General features: G+C 38.3%; 1 protein-coding gene across 3 annotated transcripts in view; it reads left to right on the forward strand.

The window, feature by feature from the left end:
• LOC126974703 (protein diaphanous) overlaps nt 1-22,689 on the forward strand; it is a 72,292-nt gene that overhangs the window by 43,448 nt on the left and 6,155 nt on the right. For all 3 annotated transcript variants that reach the window (XM_050822284.1, XM_050822283.1, XM_050822285.1), the window contains 14 exons: nt 605-659; nt 2,792-2,830; nt 5,133-5,168; nt 6,240-6,394; nt 7,857-7,985; nt 10,073-10,173; nt 11,293-11,470; nt 13,200-13,376; nt 14,531-14,683; nt 15,839-15,957; nt 16,413-16,548; nt 18,660-18,824; nt 20,034-20,191; nt 21,658-21,737. In XM_050822284.1, coding sequence (XP_050678241.1) covers nt 605-659; nt 2,792-2,830; nt 5,133-5,168; nt 6,240-6,394; nt 7,857-7,985; nt 10,073-10,173; nt 11,293-11,470; nt 13,200-13,376; nt 14,531-14,683; nt 15,839-15,957; nt 16,413-16,548; nt 18,660-18,824; nt 20,034-20,191; nt 21,658-21,737 — 1,681 coding nt within the window. The remainder of the gene's footprint in view (nt 1-604; nt 660-2,791; nt 2,831-5,132; nt 5,169-6,239; nt 6,395-7,856; nt 7,986-10,072; nt 10,174-11,292; nt 11,471-13,199; nt 13,377-14,530; nt 14,684-15,838; nt 15,958-16,412; nt 16,549-18,659; nt 18,825-20,033; nt 20,192-21,657; nt 21,738-22,689) is intronic.

Below are 22,689 nucleotides of genomic sequence, written 5' to 3' on the forward strand. Positions count from 1 at the left end.
TGGGTAAAAGACAACAATGATATATTTAATACAATATACATACTTAAACATACATAAATACTTATAAACATCCATGACTCGGAAATAAACATTCATATTCATCATATAAATGATTGCACCTACTGGTATTCGAACCCGGGACCTCTAGCTCAGTAGGCAGGGTCACTAACCACTGGGCTACTCTGATTAGTTATTAATGATTAATCAGTCTTAAAATACCTTCACTTAAAGCAGAGGACGTGCCCTGCCTGAACCCTCTGAGGATCCTACGCCTTTTAAAAATAATAGGTCTCGAGAATATAATTTAAATCTCGGCACAGTAACACATTTCCTAGTTAGGAGCCTCGATTCTCTTCCTTAACTTTTGAGTTGAGGGTAGGCGCGCTAGCGCAAGAAGGGGGCACAATAGATCCTAGGATTTAAGTGCATTTTAATCCCCAAATCATAATAAAAGAAACCACTGGGGTCGGTCGAAAGGTAAAACTACTCAATTGTATTTCCATTGATTTAATAATGTGAATCTTACAAGTTGATCAAAAAAATATACATATATTAAATTCAAACAATAATAGAAAATATTTGACGTTGGAGTTTTTGTATTCAGGTTATCGGCAGTCCAGGTGGGCCTCCACCACCCCCTCCTCCTCCAATGCCCGGAGGTAAGAACACTTTTTTTTTAGCAAAATACTAACATATATTTTCGTAAACTAAATAATGTTATGCTTCAGTCGGTGCGTGGAGGAATTTTTTTTTGGACAAAAGTTTTTAACGCTACTTTTTTGATGGAAAAGGAAGACAAACGAGCTTATGCGTCACCCGGTGTTAAGTGATCACCGCCGCCCACAATCTAGCAACATCAGAGGAATCACGGGATCGTTGCCGACCTTTAAGTATTGTGTAGGCGCTTTTTTTGAAGGTGTGTGACCCGTCTAGAGTATGAGCGGTATCATCACTTTACTTCAGGTCTTCTCGCTTGTCCTCGTATTTTATGTAAGCAATTTATGGTTAATATTACGCCGAGGCGGTATAATATTATGATTTCGTTAATTTTTCTTTACTAATAATCACTAATATTGCATGAAAGGGCAAAATAGCACAATCTGTTTTCACAAGCACCACGTATGTTCTGAGGTTGTTTGGTGAATCTTATATCATTAATACGCCTAGATAGACTATGACAGCTGCGAAAAACGTTGAAAATCGTTTACCTCTAACACAAAGTGTTAAACAAATCGCGAGTGTTAGACGTAGCTCGTCTCGCACACAAAAGTATTAAACCTGGCCTGTTTTTGTCGGTTGTCTCAAACACAGGAAGAGACTCTATCTAGACGTATACATTATCTAAGTGGTGATGGATGAAGTTAAAGATATAAGCAATGTTTCCATGCAAGCTGGATCTTATTCAGCACTTGCGGATTAGAGTGAAATAAGCTATAGTAAGGCCAACGAGACGAGATAAAGAATGTAAACAAAGTTTCAGAGGTTCAAAACATTTTATTGATATCTTTGAATATTTAAAAGTATTGCTATCTTTCAAAGGTTGTCTACAGCTGCTAGACTGTGATTCAACTAAATCAACAACTACTTACAATAACAACAAAAATCAATAAGAAAAGTAACAGTAGCGGATTATTAATAACAAAAATTTAAGTAAATACGGAAATAAAATAATACGTAAGACTTCAAACGCAATCCAAACAGAAATGAACTTGTCCACAAAATGTTGAAAATTGCGGTACTGACTGTTTTCCTGTACGAATTTTTTTTTTTTTGAGAGGAGGATATACTGTTACGTATTTACGCCCCGGAACGGGGCGTAATATGTCGGACTCGAGTGTCACCCCATACCGACTAAAACCTCCTCTGTGCTGTTAGCAGCCCTGGCTTTCACAGCGAAGTAGGACGTGGGCCGTGGAGGCCGCAAAGACTACGCAACAACAGTCGCGGGGCGTCTCCTAAGGAGACTCGAACCTCAGACCGGCTGTGTGCTTATGGGAAGTGTACCACGAAACACGCAACGACAGCTTTCGTCGATTAACTGGCGCCATTACTGCGTGCGAGTGATAAGGACAGAGATAATAATCGCTTGCTATCGCAATGTAACTCAGTAACCGTCCCTTTGTTTACATTATTTATCTCGTCTCGTTGGCTTTAGTATAAACTTGATGTAGAAACCAACATTCAGATACAATTCAAAAGTTTGTTAATAAACGTTTATGTCGTTATTGTTAACCTCTCCCTCTAACTCACTAAAAGAATGGAGCCATTTCTCCACCCTATTTATTGAATAATTTTATTTTAAAACAATGTCGTTATCAAAATTGACACGCAGAGTTTCCTGCTTCCGCTCTTCTCGGGTCTCAAGCACATAGTTTCATTGGGTGGTAGAAATCACTAAGCCCACTTAATTTAATACTATACAATTTTCCGTGGCAATCAGCAGAATCAGTCAAGAACCATGCGTTATTTTCTTCTATATAATTTGCTATACTATAGAAAGCGTTCGTTGTCACAGAAGTTGTAACATCATTGTCAAAGTGCTCATTGAGTCCTACTTTAAGAACCCATTTTATGTTTTGTTGTAGGCCTTATCCATTACATGAAAATACGGCAATTTAAGCCGTCTCTTTTCTTTGACCTGCGTGGCCCCACAAAGTCGTTCCCTTTCGTTCGCCTTCGTGCGTTACATGTGTACGTAGCATTATATATCGGTGGTTGAATGTATATATTTGTGTTATCTATCTCTGTCGCACACAAGCATGCATATATATACGTGTCTCTTTCTCTTTAGGAGGCGCTCCTCCACCACCGCCGCCTCCTCTGCCCTCAGGTTTGTTTTATTTATTTATTTTGCACTTACAACTTATAATAACAGTACTATTAGAATGGGGCTTTAATAATGTTGTAACTAATTTATATATTTTAAGTATTATACGTAAAATACAGCGTGGCGCTATTATGGCGATATTAAATGAACACACGGGTTAATCGTAATAAAATAATTCTAAATTATTTAGTAAATAATTGAAATATTAAAATTTTCAAACAAACAAATTATATATTTAGGATACAAAATTTTAATCACCCTTACGTGTTAGCATAAACAGTCCGTCCGCTGCACCTGTTTTTGTTTAATTTCATAAATGAGTTCCGACGAAGTGCATCCAGCTTTTTGTATTTATTTTTATGATCTACAAATGTAACATCCCAATGAACCGGTCTATCTGTTATCAGTTGTATAAAAAACAAATTAAGTATTTTCCTTATTCCAGTCCATCACAAACAAACCAAAATAGAATTATCGCTAGCTACGAATGATACGTCATCATTCAGTGAACGCTTATAAATTATGCTTTAATTTCCTTTCCCGCTGGTCAACGCGGGAGATCTATTCATTACTCGCGGTAAACATGTTAAAATGTTTTATTTGACAAAACTGTAAAGCCACGCCCCTAATATACACAATGTTTTTCTGTTATCAAACACGAAAACTGCCCAGCCGACGCGGCTTAAGACGGCACGAAGTAGATGTCAGTGGCTACGCTAGCACGCGGTTACTAGATTTCTTACAGTTCTTGTACCAAACTGATATTATGATAAATTTATTTATTGAGGTGAATTATGTATTTTATTTTTGATTATTTTTTTATGATTAAAGTTAAGTAGTAGAACTAACCGTGTGTTTATTTAATGTCGCTATTGTAGCGTGACGCTTTATATTGTAAAATTAACAAAAGATGGTTTGGTTTTAACATAAAATGCGAATGACATAGTTCCAAAACTGCAAGTAACTTCTTGCGTTAACTGTCACCAATGCGGTATTCCCGAACCGATACGACTTATCATGGATATTCAAGCTTGGGCTGTAATATACAGGGCGTTATTAGACTTTGCTCAGACTTTACTTAAGTAAAACTTAGCTGAGTGTGATAAAACGCGAACTTGACTTTCGCATTGGGCTTAGCTTAATATATATAAATCACGGTCAAAATTGTGATACTATAATAAACCTACATGAGTGTTTTAATACCTAATTATCAACAGTTTCATACAAGACTTTATCTACACCCATAATATGAATCCTCTATAAAAGATTCTGAAACAGCTTACCGCTAACATTAAAAAAGTCAGTCTAAGTATTTTTTTTTTTTATGGAATAGGAGGACAAACGAGCGTACGGGTCACCTGGTGTTAAGTGATCACCGCCGCCCACACTCTCCTGCAACACCAGAGGAATCACAAGAGCGTTGCCGGCCTTTAAGGAAGGTGTACGCGCTTTTCTTGAAGGTACCCATGTCGTATCGTCCCGGAAACACCGCACAAGGAAGCTCATTCCTCAGTCCAAGTATATACCATATTATCATCCAAAGGAGTGTTATTATGAAAACCGATAATATAATGTTGTACTAAATTTCATTACAACACTCGTTTGGATGATGTTATGGTTATTAGAACATTGGGTGTTTTAATGTTGGCAATAAGCTAACTGTTTTAGAATCTTTAATAGAGGATTTAAAGCATAGGTGGAGATAAACTAATGAACGGATTTTAATGGGGATTACTTCATGGAGTGCAGTTTAGTCCAACTTGAGAGATAGGATAGTTTTTATTTCGATTTGGGACCCATAATTATTTTTATTTCCATTATTTGTTTTGTATGGACATCTTTTCTACGAGAGAATTTATTGACGCACAGTTTGACAGTTCTGCTGTGAAACAATTTCATTATAACAACAGGGAGGATATTTTACGAAATAATTCTTGATGTTATGAAATATTACAAAACAACGTCGGTCGGATCAGCTAGTATGACCATAAAAACTAAGTTATTTAAGCATAAAAACGAAGTTTTCGAAACTCAGCTATGTTTTACGTAAGTAAAGTCTGAGCAAAGTCTATGTACTCTTTATAGATTAGCCTTTAAGTATACTCTGACATCAAATGTCGGCAACACATCTGTTGACTTGGTATTGCAACTGACGCCCATCATGGACATCTATGGAGGACAGTGTTACTATGCCATCAGGTCACTCGCTTGCTGTCACTTATATATATATATAAAATTGCATGTATATTACTATCACTCGCATGCATGCACACTATATCTATCCTATTTTGGTGTGTGCTTCTAGGTGGGCCAATGCCTCCGCCGCCACCACCAATGCCAGGTTTGTATGCATTTTTATTATTAACATATTACAGTACTTTATTTTTCGTACGTAAATCAATTATGAGCACTACTTATGTATATTAATTACGTAATTGCAACTATAAGAGCTCCAAAATGGTCGCGGCTATTTTGCAAGACTCGTTAGGAATCATCAATTCAAACTGTTCTTCATCAACTAACAAATTAAGACATATCTTTTTCCAGACTATGTTAAGTAGGACTGTAAAGCGTTAATTATTTAGAAAGGACTAGGTATTGACGTAACAATTGACATTAGATTTAACATCATCTGTTTACGACAGCTTGGACTATTCTATTTACTAGAACGAAACATAAAACAGGTTTATGTATCGCCAGTACACTTTATACTGGACTATGATCGTTATAAAACTTTGGTCGGGATTATCTACGAACACAACACTACACCGGACTATGATCATATGTATCGCCAGTACACTAGGCAGGATTATCTATCATCTCTACTCTATAGTAGACTATGATCGTCATGAAACTTGAGCCAAGACTATCTACGAACATAACATCTTACACCGGACTATGATCATATGTATCGTCAGTACACTTTAGGCAGGATTATCTATCATCTCAACACTTTATAGTGGACTATGATCATAATGAAACTATGGTCAAGATTACTCATGAACTCAACACTTTACACCGGACTATCATCATCATGACACCTTGGGTAGGAGTATTTAACTACTTATAGCTTTGGTCAGAGCTATTTTTATACGACGTTATGAGACTTGATGCAGGATGCAACCCCACATATTGTGTGGGATTAGTATAACCGCTATGTCACTTTGGGCAGTATACTTTTTAACCCTACACTTTCGATAATTGCCGTGTAATTTTTTTTTTACAATTATTATTGAACCAACAGCACACAAAAATTAAACTAATAACAAAAATTTTATGCGATGGCCGACTGCCTTTTGGCTTTGGCTTTGGCTTGATTATATTTAATCCATAATCGAATGTATTCGAAAAAATATACTGTCAAACTTGTAGAAAATAACTTTAATAATAGCTTCAATATTGTATTTATCAGGTTCGGGTCCACCGCCGCCTCCACCTCCCCCCGGGATGATGGGTGCTCCGCCCCCACCACCGATGCCCGGCATGGGGCCCCCACCTCCCCCGCCCCCACCAGGCATGGGGCCCAGACCACCGCCGCCTCCCGGCGGTTTCATGATGCCAAAAATGGTAAGATTTAAGCTAATCTTTACTTTTACTTGCTTTAATATGCTTAGATGAAATTTCGATTTGAATGTGTTATCCTTAGCCGATTGAGGTGAAATTTTGCATTTGGGGTCAGTTGTGTTACATATTAGATATACATTTTTATGATAATTATAACTCTTTTACCTTTTTTTTATGACAATGAGGGACGAGGCAGGACGTTCAGATGATGGTAATTGATACGTCCTGCCCATTACAATGCTGTTCCGTTCAGGATTCTTGAAAAACCCATAAATTCTGAGCGGCTCTACAATTGCGCTCGTCACCTTGAGACATAAGATGTCAAGTCTCACTTGCCGAGTAATTTCACTAGCTACGGCGCCCTTCAGACCGAAACACAGTAATGCTTACACATTACTGCTTTACGGCAGAAAAAGGCGCCGTCGAGGTACCCATTTACTAGCCGACATCCGTGCAAAGACACCTCCCACTGTTTTGGTCATACGCATAAATTATGAAAGCTAGTTTTATTTATCGCCTTTATATGGAAACTGCGCTCAATTACTTCCGTCCGATTAAAATGCGTGTAATTGTAACTGTGTTTTTACATTACAAATGCAGTCAATTCTGTCAGTAAATTATACCAAAAACTATCTGTCTACAGCAAATACCACCTCCGTGGCAACAAATGATGCAAAACTTCAAATGACAAATACTATCCCGACTGTCAACTGTCACGGATTTACTCAAATAATAATAAAGATGTATTTTATACGCAAAACCTAATGTATAAAAACAGTAACGATTACACGCGTTTTAATTCTTTAAAATGGTATTGTATGCAACAGTTGTATGAAGAGGATCTCGCTCGTGGCGTCGCAACCCGCGCCACTCGCGTTTTTTGAGATATTTATACAACGTGTCGCATACAATATTTTTTCTACGACTTGGTAATTTAATTTATTATTAAAAAAACAAAGGCTAGAAGTTTTCTAGTTGCCGCTTAATTGGGCGGGAAATGTATTTTATACGTACTTATCTCTGGTGAGTGGTTTCATCTTTTGTGCAAGAAATGGCAAAGGTACACACATACAGCCAAATCGGAAAATTTTTAAATTACAAAATATATTATATTAACAAGTTGTTTCTTAAGTCGACATTAAAATGTTTAGTTTAATGAGGTAAACATGAAAATATTGAGTAAGTAATATAGTATATACTACCTAATATTTCTATGAACCTACCATTTTTAGATCTAGATTAAGTTGTCTGTGGCACCAAAACAACTGTGCTTTGTTGGCGACATTGTTGTACTGTAAACAATGTTTTTTGGGCCATAGAGTTATACTTCTTCAAAGCCTTTAATAAAGTATGTAGTTATATTACAGATCGTGAGTATACAAATGACAAATAAAGTAGAGAAGTTAATTTAAATTATTGTCTCGTGGTTACATTAGTCTTATTGTCAATACATTTTGTACAACAGCCACAGCCGGATGTTCTTCCTCACGGACTGAAGCCGAAAAAGAAGTGGGAAGTGGGAGGTCCGCTGAAGAGAGCCAACTGGAAGACTATCATACCGCAGAAGATGTCGGAGAAGGCGTTCTGGGTTAAGGTGAGTTACTTCAGGGAGATATCAAAATAAACGCTTTATATAAAATACTAGCCGTTCCCGCCCACTTTGCTGGGCGAATTTTAAAAGGAAGTAATGTTGAAATTCGTAAAATAAGTAGCTATAAACCATTCATGTCGATACAATCAGTGGTTTAGGCTTGAAAGAGCCTTAAACAAAGACCAGTTTCATTATATATATATATATAGACTGGTCGTTCCCGCCCGTTCGCTGGGCGAATTTTAAAAGGAAGGAACTTCGGAATTCGAAAAATAAGTAGCCATAAACCATCAAGGATAAATTTCGCGTCGAATGGTGGTAGATTCAGGTCGATACGATCATTGGTTTAGGCTTGAAAAAGACTCAAACAAAGACCATTTTCATTATCTTATATCTTTAAACGAGCAATTCTTGTATATATATAATCTGAATCTCGGAAACGGCTCCAACGATTTTCATAAAATTAAGTATGCAGGGGATTTCGGGGGTGATAAATCGATCTAGCTAGGTTTCAATAAAAAAAAATGGTTTTATCCATGTTTGAATGAGAAACAGCTACAATAAGATTAGAATACAAAGGTAAATTTCGCCACTATATACAAGACTATTATAGCTCAGATGGGACATTGGGTTATCCGGAAAGCTGAAGACCCCGGTTCGAATCCAGATGTCCTATTAGTTTTTTTTTGTTCAAGTTTTGTACATTCTTAAAAATCCGAGCAAGGCTCGGTCGTCCGGATATTATATATATAATTATGACGCCATTCACCAACGTATATAGGTAAGTAAGATTGAGGGGCTGTCTACGATTCGAGAGTGACAGAAGCTTGAAGTAATTAAATTTATCCTAGTAACTCCTAAGAGTTTTATATAAATTTAAATTTATTTAATTCTCGTCCATTGGTTGTGGTACAGTAGACATATGAGTTACAAGAGGCTTGGTAGCTGAAGTATGATACAAATGGTCTAGTTCACCAGCTCGTGTCAGGGTGTCGAATTTGATTATAATTCACTCTGATATTTTCCCTACCGCGCCAAAAGAAGTTACTTCAATAATAATTTTTCATCAAAATCTGATAAAGAACTCGGGGAATATATTTAGAGATGAGATCTATATGTGTATCTTAAAGAACAGCAACTTAAATTATTATTTTTTATTAAAGATTTAATTATCACCACTTATTATAAAACAAATTCCTCCGCCGAGCCTGTTCGGGATAAACTCAAAAACTGCTGCACCGATTTTCATGCTGTCTTCAGCAATGGATAGCTTGGTTGTCGAGAAAGGTTCTAGTATCTAATTTGTTTACTTTGGAGATGTTGGAAAAAAATAGCCAACTGGGAGCTTTCAACGGAAACGCTGTCTAAAGGTCTCTGCCCACTTCACCGTATCATACCATGACCGTGATAGGAGCGTATCAGGCAAATAAATATTATTTTTATTGAAAAGTATGACACTGTTCCCACTAGACCGTTCCATCACCGACCAACACCGTCGCGTGCCAATCCGTTCAGTGGGCATAGTAGAGCGTATCGTGTTACTTTTCGTGCCTGATACGCTCCTAGCACGGTCATGGTATGATATGTAGTGGGCAGAGACCTTAAAACCCCTAAATATAATATCCATTTTAACGTCTCATATTATATAAGTATTAAAATTTCATTTTATAAATATTATTGATATCATTGTGAAATCCGACATGTTTCGGTATAACAGTACGAGTAGTGTTTCGACAATTTTGTAACATATTTTGCATGTCAATTGACGAAACATATTGGATTATCCATTATATTGTTAACATCTTAAGTACAATGTTTCCTGCAAATAAAATTTCATTTCATTTCAAAAAATTCCATTACTTTAAAAAATTGGCAATTATCTAAAAGCTGTTTACACAAATACGACATTATAATCATTCAGAAATACATTTTTGTTTCATTCTTAACTCATTAACTTTAAATTTTTATTCCCGAATTCTTACATCATTTTTGACCAGACTAGCTAGTCTTCAATATATTGTTTGTTGCAATCTTTCTTTCTGCACTTCTTCAAAGCATATAGCACTAACTTGATATATATTTACTTACAGGTACAAGAGGATAAACTGGCTTCACCTGATATATTGAACGGTTTGGCGCTGAAGTTCTCCAGCAAACCGGTCGCGAAAAGAAACGAAGATTCTGTGGACAAGTATGGAAATTTAAACCTGATTTCATATTAAATTATTAAAGCTGTCGTGAGACATTATTAAGTTATTTAGTAATACGGCTTTACTCACCTCTTACCAGTGGGGGTACCGACTAGTTTGGGACCATTCGGAGGGCCTTCATCAGGGTGAGTGTAGTGGGTTCGCGATAACGTCCCACCTCTTACTGGTTATGGCTTCCACACCGATAAAACGTGAGTAAAGCCGCATCAATAAGTAAATGATTGAATATACATTAATGTCTTTTTGGGGGATAATCATGTAACGTGCTTTCGCGAGCCCGTGAGCATCTATGTAGAATCGGTAACGCAGTTAGCTTTGATGGTCGTGATATCAAAATGCCGACCAAGGGAGGCTTCTTTGCAAAGGATGCCGGCTAGATTATGGGTACCACAACGGCGGGTATTTTTGCCGCGAAGCAGTAATGTGTTCGGTCTGAAGGGCGCCGTAGCTCACTAGCTATTACTGGGCAAATGAGACTTAACATATAATGTCTCAAGGTGACGAACGCAGTTGTAGTGCCGCTCAGTGTTTTTGGGTTTTTCAATAATCTTGAGCGGCACTGCATTGTAACAGGCAGGGCGTATCAATTACCGTCAGCTGAACGTCTCGCCCCTTATTTTCATAAAAAAACATTTACTTTTTCGACTTCAAGTGTAAGGCATTGAATATTTGACGTTTGAATATTTTTGTTGCATCACTTTACATATATTGTAATTGAAATGATATGTAAAACGATGAAAATGTAAATGTTCATTTAAAAGAGTGGCAATGAGTTTCTTGCCACTTCTTCTCATTAGTTCAACCTTTTACGAACGGTAAATTCAATAATGCAAAAATATTTTTTGACATTCATAAGTGTAATTTGCGAAGAAATTGAAAAGGAAAGTACTCTATTTTCAATTAATTTTAATTAAATATTGAATTCATTAAATAAGCACTGAAAAGCGTTAATGAGTGGAGCGGTGGAAGAGCTCAGCGTCAATAGATTTGTATTATGGATAAAACATTTTTATACAGATATCGATAAACTATTTTTTTTTTTCACTATAAATATCTCGTCACGTTATATACTGAAAGTAAAGCAGATATGCTTACCCCAGGGTGCACACGCTGAAGAAGGTGAAAGATCTGAAGGTGCTCGACGGGAAGGCGGCCCAGAACCTCTCGATCCTGCTGGGTGGCTCCCTGAAGCATATGTCCTACGAACACATCAGGGAGTGCATACTGCGCTGTGACACCAAGGTGTTGTCAGGGAACGTGTTGGATTTGTTAATACAGGTTGGTAATCGTTTAGCCTTAACATTATGGAATTTGGACAAGCGACCGTACTGGTGACCTGATTTATTTTTATGATATTAAGGGACCGAGACGAGCAGGACGTTCAGCTGATGGTAAGTGATACGACCTGCCGATTACAATGCTTACGCTCAGGGTTCTTGAAAAATCCAAAAATTCTGAGTAGCTCTACAATTGCGCTAGTCACCTTGAGACATAAGATGTTAAGTCTCATTTGATTTGTCTTATAGACCGAAACGAAGTAATGCTAACACATTACTGCTTCACGGCAGAAAAAGGCGCCGTTGTGGTACCCATAATCGTGGTCATGAAATATGAAAATAGTTTCTCCAACGTAACCTTGGTCTGCATGGAAGTATAAAAATAGTTTTATACCAGGTCGATATGACATGCGTGCCATAAAAAAATCGCGGACCCCTTCCTAAAAGGCGGGCTCCTGTGATTCCTCTGGTGTTGTAGAAGAATGTGGGCGTTGGTGATTTATTTATTTATTCATTTATTGGAAGACCAACAATAGTATATAAGATATAAGACCAATAATATAATAATAATATTGACACACTTTTTACACAAATTATCTTGCCCCAAGTTAAGCATTTATAGCCTGTGTTATGGGTTACAGGACAATGATATATTTAATACAATATACTTACTTAAACATACATAAATTCATATAAACATACATAAATACATATAAACATCCATGACTCGGAAATAAACATCCATATTCATCATATAAATGCTTGCTCTAGCTTTGTAGGTAGGATCGCTAACCACTCGGCTATACAGGTCGTCATATATATATATATACATGGCATTTGCTTACACATTATTAAGATTCTATACAGTCTAGTATATCTATTAATTAAAGGTGTTCTCAGCAGTTCATAATAGATATTTACAAAAGGCAAAAACAAGACTTAAACATTAAAACAAAATACTAGTAAATTAAATTAAACTTTTTACAAAATATGATAGAAATTAAGTAATTTTTGAATATATACAAGAAAATCTTATATAAGGCACCCATGTCATATCGACCTGGTATAAAACTATTCTTAGTGATCACTTGGGTATATATGATAAGAGTCAAATTGTACTCGCACGTTTGTTCATAGAAGGCCATTTCTTCCGTCACCTAACCCATATGAAAAAGAATAGTAGATTGTTAACCAAGGCTCGAAAGAATCAATTCCCGAGTTATTCAGACTATATATATTTTTTGTCTATAGTCCGAGTAGGAATTGATTCTTTGGACCCGTGTTAAACAGGCTTTTTTTCATTTCAAATATGAGGAAAATAAAACTAGTTGTTAATATAAATTATTTATTTATTATATATAATAATATTAGTAGTAGTAATGAATTGTCAAATTAGGATAATTTACGTCGACTTTTTAAATTTTAAATATGTAACTCGTCGCGTATTTGTTGCGGCTTATCGCTCAAAGAAGTTTGCGCTAAGTTCACACTGGCTGTTTGGAAAGTCACATGGCCGCAGATAATTTTTAAATTAGTTTTTTTTTTACAAAAAACTCTTCACAGCTGACAGCAGTTCTATTTTCAAAGTTCATTCCGGCCCTTAGGTGGGAAGTAATTTGTATGAGTTTTTCCCTCTCTATGGAGGGAAGCAGCATTTTACACCCAATAATCAGATCAAAACAACATTACTTTCCGAGTATGAGAAATGAAAATTATTTTTACCATTTCAGTATCTACCACCAGCGGACCAGCTGAAGAAACTTGCAGAACTAAAGTGCAAGAGTGAAGAGCTGACAGAGGCTGAACAATTCGCAGCAACGGTGGCTGATATAAAGCGGCTCGTGCCAAGGTTAAGGAGTCTCGCCTTCCGGGAACATTATGCCGAGATCATATCCGAGGTCAAACCGGTGAGTACTGGTTTAGCGTATTTCAGTTATTTTAACAGCATCATGACGTACGGTATTTTACTGTGGGGTCGTGCTGCTGACATTGATATAGTGTTTGCTCTGCAAAAGACAGCTGTTCGTGCTATATATCACCCGGTTTATAGACAGCCTCTTAACGAAAAATTTAAGGAATTAAATATTATGACTGATCATTGTCAGTACATTTATGAAAATTTAATATACGTTCACAAAAATCGTCACCTTTTAATTCTAGTAGGCTTCATAAGACACAATAGCTTTAAGGGTAAATGTATACACTTTTATAATAAAACCCCAGCCACTGTTCAGACATTATCTATAAATAAATCTAAATATTCTATTAAAAAATGGCTATGTCGTAAATCCTACTTCGCCACAGCTGAATATTTAAGTGATCGGACAGCGTGGGACTAGATTATGATTATTTTATAGCAATAGCGATGGCAATACAAAATTGTATATTTGATTAAAAAAAGCGCAAAAAACAATGCTGGCACAGTTTCTTCCGCCGCTTCTTCCCTCTCAGTGCGCCATTTGTTTCCGAAGCGGTAGTAGTATCTAGTATATTAGAAATGACATCAAAAGAAATCTAAAGAAATCAATTTGGAGAAAATAAATGCCTTATGCCTCTTAGCGTGACGCGCCCGCTATGAAATGTGCGGGTGGGGAGGTTATAGTTCCACACAATCCAACGTTCCATCAGAGATGACCCTGCTTGATGCCATCCATGTAGAATACAGTTGTAATCCGACAGTAGACGATGTAGTTAATATTTAACTTCATCGTCCTTGGATTTTGTAATTTTTTTTTTATGGAATAGGGAGGACAAACGAGCGTACGGGTCACCTGGTATTAAGTGATCACCGCCGCCCACATTCTCTTGCAGCACCAGAGGAATCACAGGAGCGTTTCCGGCTTTTATGGAAGGTGTACGCCCTTTTTTTTGAAGGTACCCATGTCTTATCGTCCCGGAAACACCGCACAAGTAAGCTTTGTAGTAAATTTCTACAAATAATTATTAATAGAAAATCCGGTATTGCTCTTTGGCGTCACGCAGATTTAAAAATGACCAAGCTCCGTCCCTGTATCAATCTGCGGGTATTTTAGTATATGTATTTGGTGTTTTATTCTTTCAGGATATTGTATCCGGGACAGCGGCGTGTGAAGAAGTCAAGTCGAGTGCAAAGTTCGCCAAAATTCTAGAACTGCTGTTGCTATTAGGAAACTATATGAACACGGGGTCAAATAACGCTGGTGCTTATGGTTTCGAGATTAGTTTTCTTACGAAGGTTGGTTTATCATGTACTCATAAAGAGTATCAATTTTTTTTTTCTATTAAATTTCAACAAAAGGATTGGCGATCGCAGTAAATTATGGTGCTTCTCGGAAGGTTGTGCTGCCCATCCTCTGTAGTTTGTATCCTTGAGTCGCCTCTTTCGACACCTACGGGAGGTGATACGACACCACACGCATAGAAGCACGGAAGTGGCAGTGGGCAGGGCACATAGCTCTACGAACAGATGGCCGTTGGGGCAGTTAAGTCCTCGAATGGTGACAACGTACCGGAAGACGTAGTGTTGGTTGGCCCCCCACAAAATGCATATACGATCTGGTCAAGATCGCCGGAATACGTTGTATGAGAGCAGCGCAGAACCGATTGTCGTGGAGATCTTTGGGGGCGATCTTTGTCTAGCAGTGGACGTCTTCCGCCTGAAACGATAAAAGTTCAACGGAAATAATTGCAAATACATAATTTCTTCTACAAGACAATAATTAATTGGAACAAATCATTGCACCCTATTTTTAATGAGGAACAACGATATATAGTTACTTTTTTTTTTTGATAAACAAAAATTATGAATAATTACATTAAAAAACACATCTTTCTAAAAAGCCGGCCACGCTCCTGCGTTTCATCTAATGTTGCAAGAGAATGCGGGCGGCGGTGATCACTTAATACCAGATGACCCGTACGCTCGTTTGACCTCCTTAAAAAAAGCGGCTTATGAGAAAGAAGAAAGAAACGTGATTGATTTGTTATGTATACACATGTTACATAATAGAAATGTATCATCAACCGGAAGACGTCCACTGCTGGACAAAGGCCTCCCCCAAAGATCGGTCCTGCGCTGCCCTTATTCAACGTGTTCCGGCGATCTTGACCAGATCGTCGGTCCATCTTGTGGGGGGCCTACCAACACTATGTCTTTCCTTACGTGGTCTCTATTCGAGGACTTTAATGCCCCAACCTCCATCTGTTCCTCGAGCTATGTGCCCTGTCCACTGGTATGAAAAATATAAAATGTGGATCATGTTGGATAAGTCAATAAGTGGCCCCAACTCAGCACGTATGCTGTCTTGAAAAAAAGTGCACCACTTCTTTGGGTCACCTAGGAGATATATGGGTTGCACTTTTATTCTAAACCATTCTGTACATTTTTCAGTTGACCGCAACGAAAGACTTAGAAAACAAGCAAACTCTACTGCATTACCTGGTGGACACCATCGAGTCGAAGTTTCCCGACATTCTGGCCTTCGCCGAGGAGATGCCCCACATCGACAGGTGAGCCCTCCGAACTCGACTCATAGATTTGTAAAATCTTTTTAGAATACAATATGTGAAGACCACTGTCTGCTGAGCAATACATCTGCAGTTCAGTGGACTTCTTGCGGAGTTGACTGTGTGTAGGACTAGGAAAGTAACCTGATCAAACTGCACCGCTGGCAAGACTAAATCCGGTCCTTGTTTGTAGTCTAACTGGTTCAAGCGGTTTTTTTTTTGGGAATTAAGGGAACCCCTCATTTACCCAGTAATTACACTAGCTACCGCGCCCTTCGGACCGAAATATAGTAATAAATAGGCTGTTGTTGTAGCCATAATTTAGCCGGCACCCTTTGCAAAGTAGTCTCCCACTGGCAGATTGACTGGTAGGTTGCTCTTTTCACTTTACTTGTTATAATATAGAAGATTACTATCTTGTGCCCATGGTGTTAACAGAATTACTGTGATATTGGCAGGGCCGCGCGAGTATCCATGGAGAACCTTCAGAAGGCCCTGAAGAAGATGGAGAACGACATCAGAGCGCTGGAGACAGACCTGAACAACTCCAGGGTGCAGCAGAGTCCTGATGACCTGTTCAACGAGACATTAAGCGTATCCTTTCATAGTGCATCCGTCATAGTTATAATTTTATTACCATGTATTGGCAGTAGAGTTAATTTGCCTAGTGATTGTTTGGCGCTTAGATCATGTTTTCGTCTAGATAGACTGCGGCAGTTGTGAAAATGTCGAAAATAATTGAAGTTGACAGTTAGCCTCTATTTTGAGCAATGCACGCAAACTAACACAAATTGAAATACAAATCGCGAATGCAAGACGCACACTAAAGTAGCAAGAGGCTCTAGATCTATAAATGATCTAGATGTATAAATTACCTAAGTAAATAAGTTTGTACATCTTTAAGTCACGTGGTGACAGACGATGTGGTCGGCTAGGGGCACTAACCTGTATAAGCGCCACTCGCGAGTGTCCAGAGAACTAATTTTGACGTATAATACAAATGGCTGCGAAGGAACGTACACTACTCTGACGTATTTTTGCATTTTCAATTAATTTCGTTCGTTTTCCATGTTATTTATACTTCAAGAATCAACGTAATAAAATACACATTTTTTTTGCAAATAGTTTCCAACCATCTATCGATGTTTGCTGAGGTTGTCATCACTAGTTTTAGTACCTGTACCATCGCTGTATGGCATACAGCGTCAGAATGGCGAATATCAAACAGGCACGAAAGCACTTTGACAGCCACACATAATATATATATATATATCTAACACATATAAATTACTTGACACGTTGTTTAACCGCGATGTACTTCTAAACTAATGAACGGATTTTAATGGGTATTACTTCATGGAGTGCATTTTGGTCAAACTTGAGAGATAGGATAGTTTTTATTTCGATTTGGGATCCAAAATTATTTTTATTTTCAATATTTGTTTTGTATGGACATATGTATTTTCTATGAGAGAATTCAGTGACGCACGGTTTGACAGTTCCGCTGTGAAACAATTCCATTATAAAAACAGGGAGCATTTTTAACGAAATAATTCTTGATATTTTTTTAAATATTATTGGCAAATTCCTATAAAACAGTAATTTTTTTATTATCTACAGAACAACGTCTGACGGGTCAGCTAGTATATATATAGTATAGGTCAGTGGCTAGGGTAAATAGACGTATGTATACATGAGTGCTGCGTAATCGATACAAGTCTTAAATCGGTTTAGGGGTTTCATAAGTTGCAATAGACAAATAGTTAGAATTCGGGTGTGTACATTGCCTGTGTACCGTTATATATTTGTTGGAAAACCCGGTAGGAAACTAGCGAACGCGATCCGACGTCTCCCGAGTTGAGCTCAGACATAGCCGTAGGATCGGGCGGTTAGTCTAATACTGCAGTACGCACCGAGCAGACGTGTTTCTTAGATTGACAAAAATAATTTGAAAAATTAAATTTGAAATTTAAAAATAATAAAAATAAATTCATTATAATTTGATTTGTAACCTATTCATAATAGATAATTTGTTTGTGCAAAAGTCCTATCATCCAGCCTGAGCCGACATATTAAAAAACAATATGGCGAATTTCAATATGGCCGCGATGCAAAATAAAATTAAAAGTTTCTTTAGAAAAGCAGTTCAGAAGTACACAGTGTTATATCTTATATTGAAACATCCTTCACGCACTTGACCCGTTTTTCTATTGCCAAATTATGTATTTATCATATTATCATATTTTTATACTAGTAGCCTACATGCCAGCCAGTGGGGGGCTCCTTTGCACAGGCCGCTTAGATTATTGGTACTCAACGGCGTCTTTTTCTGTCGTGAAGCAGTAATGTGTAAGCATTTTAGTGTTTCGGTCAGAAGGACACCGTAAATAGTGAAAATTACTGGGCAAATGACACTTAACATTTCATGTCTCAAGGTGACGAGCGCAATCGTAATAGGCATCAGCAGCACTGCATTGTAATAGGCAGGGCGTATCAATTACCATCACCTGAATGTCCTGCTCGTCTCGTCCCTTATTGTCATAAAAAAAAACTTATAGCCAAATTACCTTCTAAGTCAAAAATATAACTCTAAGCGCAGGTCTGGCCACATATGGAGTATCTCTGTCATGTAATGATCAGCTGAACGTCCTGCTCGTCTCGTCCCTTATTGTCATAAACAATTAGAATCCTGAACGAGTGCACAGAGTTTCGCGAAGGAGGCCCGCGAGCAATGCGACCTGCTTCACTCGATGTTCCGCAAGATGGAGGCACTGTACAACGAGCTCGCAGAGTACTTCGTATTCGACCCGCACAAGTACACGCTGGAGGAGTTCTTCAGCGATATCAAAACATTCAAGGACTCGTTTGCTGTGAGGATCACCTTATTAGCGGCTATAGAAAACACCGTCGCCTCCCCCAAAGATTTCCACGCCGGTCGGTCCTGCGCTGCCCTCATCCAACGTATTCTGTCGGTCTTTACCAGATCGTCGGTCCATCTTGTGGGGGGCCTACCAACACTACGTCTTCCGGTACGTGATCATCTGTCCGTCGAGCTATGTGCCCATTGCAACTTCAGTTTCGCAATCATTTGGGCTATGTCGGTGACTTTGGTTCTCCTATGGGTCTCCTCATTTCTGATTCGATCTCGGAGGAAAACTCTGAGCAAAAAAAAAATGTTATTAAAAACGTTACAGAATTTTTTTTATCTTTAAAGTGATATAATAATAAGTCACTTCTGAGATTAATTAAAAAAATTAAATTTGTTTAAACATTTATGAACGATGCGGTACCCCAAGCTCTAGTCACTCTCGGGATCCTCCCGAGCACTATTACGTGAGGTTGTTGAGAAAGTTGAACAAGACATACTCAGCTTTACGATCGATGCGTCACTCGAACGGTTCTCTATGAAAATGTCTCTTTTTAAAAAGAAATGTTTATCACACACAAATACAATTATCAATGAAACAGTGGAAAATATACAGTGAATATAGGTATCTGACATATTGAGTACTTTAAATAACATGTTTATTAGGATAGAAAACCGGCGATTGACTGACTAAGTACTGCCCTTGCTCCCGTTAAGTCGTGGTGTGTTTTTTTTTTATGGAATAGGAGGATAAACGAGCGTACGGGTCACCTGTTGTTAAGTGATCACCGCCGCCCACATTCTCTTGCAACACCAGAGGAATCACAAGAGCGTTGCCGGCCTTTAAGGAAGGTGTACGCGCTTTTTTTGAAGGTACCCATGTTGTATCGTCCCGGAAACACCGCACAAGGAAGCTCATTCCACAGCTTTGTAGTACATGGAAGAAAGCTCCTTGAAAACCGCACTGTGGAGGACCGCCACACATCCAGATGGTGGGGATGATATCCTTACTTGTGGCGTGTCGTGCGAAGGTGGAATGTAATAGGTGGAAGGATGTAATAGTGGAAGGTGGAATGAATAGTAATCAAAATATTGACTCATCAATATTAAATGCCTTATGCCTCACATTCTAAGGGTATAACAGCTCGGGTGGAACCCCAGAGGTGAGGGTGCGACTGCTGCATCGTCCATTAATTTTGGTAATTTTGTCTAGGCGGCGTATCAGGAGAATCTCGTAGTCCGGGAGACAGAAGAGAGGGCGCGGAGAGCGCGGGAGGCTCGAGCGGCCGCCGAGAGAGACCGCAGGGACCGCCAGCACAGATACAAGCAGTTCGTGGACATGGACCACGCACAAGAGGGCGTCATGGACAGGTGGGGAACATACAGTTACCGTGTGGTACCCCGGGGCATGAAAAGAAAAGGGAAGACCCCGGCGCAAGTTTTAAGATTACTAATTATGACAGTAATCACGACCTAAGGCATCCTTACACAAACAATGAATTCAACCTCTAAAGGTTGATGCATCCGATATACGATCATTTAGTATTTTGACGACCCATATAGCCCAGTGGTTAGTGACACTGCCTACTGAGCTAGAGGTCCCGGGTTCGAATCCCGGTAGGTGCTAACATTTATATGATGAATATCGATGTTTGTTTCCGAGTCATATATATTTATCTATGTTTAAGTATGTATATTGTATTAAATATATCATTGTCTTGTAACCCATAACACAGGTTATATATGTTTAACTTGGGGCAAGATTATTTGTGTAAATGTGTGTCAATATTTATTTATTTATATAATTAATTGTTCTTTGTTATTTTTTTATGAAATATTTAATATTTAAAATGCTTCTAACTTTGTACACGATTAATTTATTGGATGCAGCACCTTTCAAACTAATTTATTAAGTATATTACAGCCATTGTAAAATACTCTATTGATTGAAAAGAGTGGCCGATGAGTTTCTTGTATGTTCTTCTCACGACCTCTACTTTGTCCGAATTGCGTTTTTGTGAACCCGCTAAGAATGTACTGGTGAAATGTCTTTATTCGAAGTCAAGACTGGCATTTGAACCATTTTAAGAATTACTGTATTTTATTAAACTCAGTTTAAAGTGTCGTTGTTGAAATCGGGGCCGAGTATTTTGAAATTAATCTAGCACACTGACAAATCAAAAATAGACAAGCATTATCGGGCTGTCGGGTAGTTTTTACGCTAGTGTATGTAGTTGTATGTAGTGTATATTATTTCATTTACCGTAACTTTCATATTTATAAACAGAACCTATACTTAAACAAACTTTAAATGGTACGAGGAGTTTTTTTATGAAAGAAGAGGACAAACGAGTGTACGTGTCACATTATGTTAAGTGATCACCGCCGCCGGCATTCTCTTGCAACACCAGAGGAATCACGGGGGCGTTGCCGGCCTTTAAGGTAGGCGTATGCACTTTTTTTAAGGTACCCATGTCGTATCGACCCGGAAAGAGAAGTAAGCTTATTCCACACTGTGGAGGAACGTCACATATCCAGATGGTGGAGATGATATCGTAATTTGTAGTGTGTCGTGCGAAGGTGGAATTCGGCGGCAGGAATCAGGTGAAACAGCTCTTCGGAACACGCCCCGTGATAAATAGAAGACGCACAATGAAGCGATGTCTCTACTCAAGACCAAGAGATCTATCCGTTTACAGACCACTGGATCCCCGACATTTCGAGCAGTTCTACTTTATTTATTCTTTATTCTGCTTATCAGCTTCGCTCAGCTTGCCCTAATGCCAATAATAATATTAAACAATGTAATTAGTAATTAATTGATATACAATTTTCAGTCTTATGGAGGCACTGCAGAGCGGTTCGGCGTTTAGCAGAGAGAGGCCGAGGAAAAAAGCCAACCCAAGAGTGGCTGGAGGTAACAAAATCACTTTTATAATAATAATACTAGCTAATGAAATTACTGGGCAATTGAGACTTAACATCTTCTCGTTCGTCTCAAGGTGACGAGAGCAATTGTAGTGCCACTCAGAATTTTTGGGTTTCTCAAGAATCCTGAGTGGCACTGCATTGTAATTGGCAGTATCAATTACCATCAGCTGAACGTCCTGCTCGTCTCGTCCCTTGTTTTAATAAAGAAAATACTCCACTGCCTAGATGTACTAATTTAGTACAGTCTGCACCATAATTATACACCTGAGCCACACAAAAATAATAGCATTTTTCCAAGATTAAATTTATAAAAAAAAAATGCGAACTCTGACCAGCCCCACGTTAATGCTTGGCACTCCACAACTGTGCGATTTTCATCGCCCTGTTTCACACAATCACCTTGTTAAATGAGCTGCAACTGTTGAAGCTACAACCTGTGAGTTGATCAAGGCATTCAAGATTTATCAACGTGACATCAAAAGAACGGCTGGCTCGGTGGAAGACCGCTCGCACGGAACGCGAGATACTGTAGAAATAGTACAGTCAGCGTCATATATTTGTGTGCAATATGCCTTAGATCATGGATTAGTCTCCGCTGCGCTCCAACTAGATACCGCAGACGTAGTCACAAAGTGAGGCAAGTAATACTACGCCCAAATGGGCGTACTTAAGCCACTCTCGAACAATGTGGTACATTGACGTGCCACGTGTTCTGTTAAACTTTGCTAAAATTGAAATTAAAATGCCGGGTTGCGTACTAAAACTGTGTAAAAATAATACTACAAGAAATAAGAAAGACACTGGGATCATAAAGCATCAGGTATCTAGTTGGACCGCAGCGGAGACCAATCCTCTAAATCTCAATCTAAGGCAATATGCATTTAAAATTTATTTTCATATAACCTATCGGTTGTGAATCTTAATAGTTCTAAAGGAAA

The sequence above is a fragment of the Leptidea sinapis genome, chromosome 33 (genome assembly GCF_905404315.1).
Source record: "Leptidea sinapis chromosome 33, ilLepSina1.1, whole genome shotgun sequence".
NCBI lineage: Eukaryota > Metazoa > Arthropoda > Insecta > Lepidoptera > Pieridae > Leptidea > Leptidea sinapis.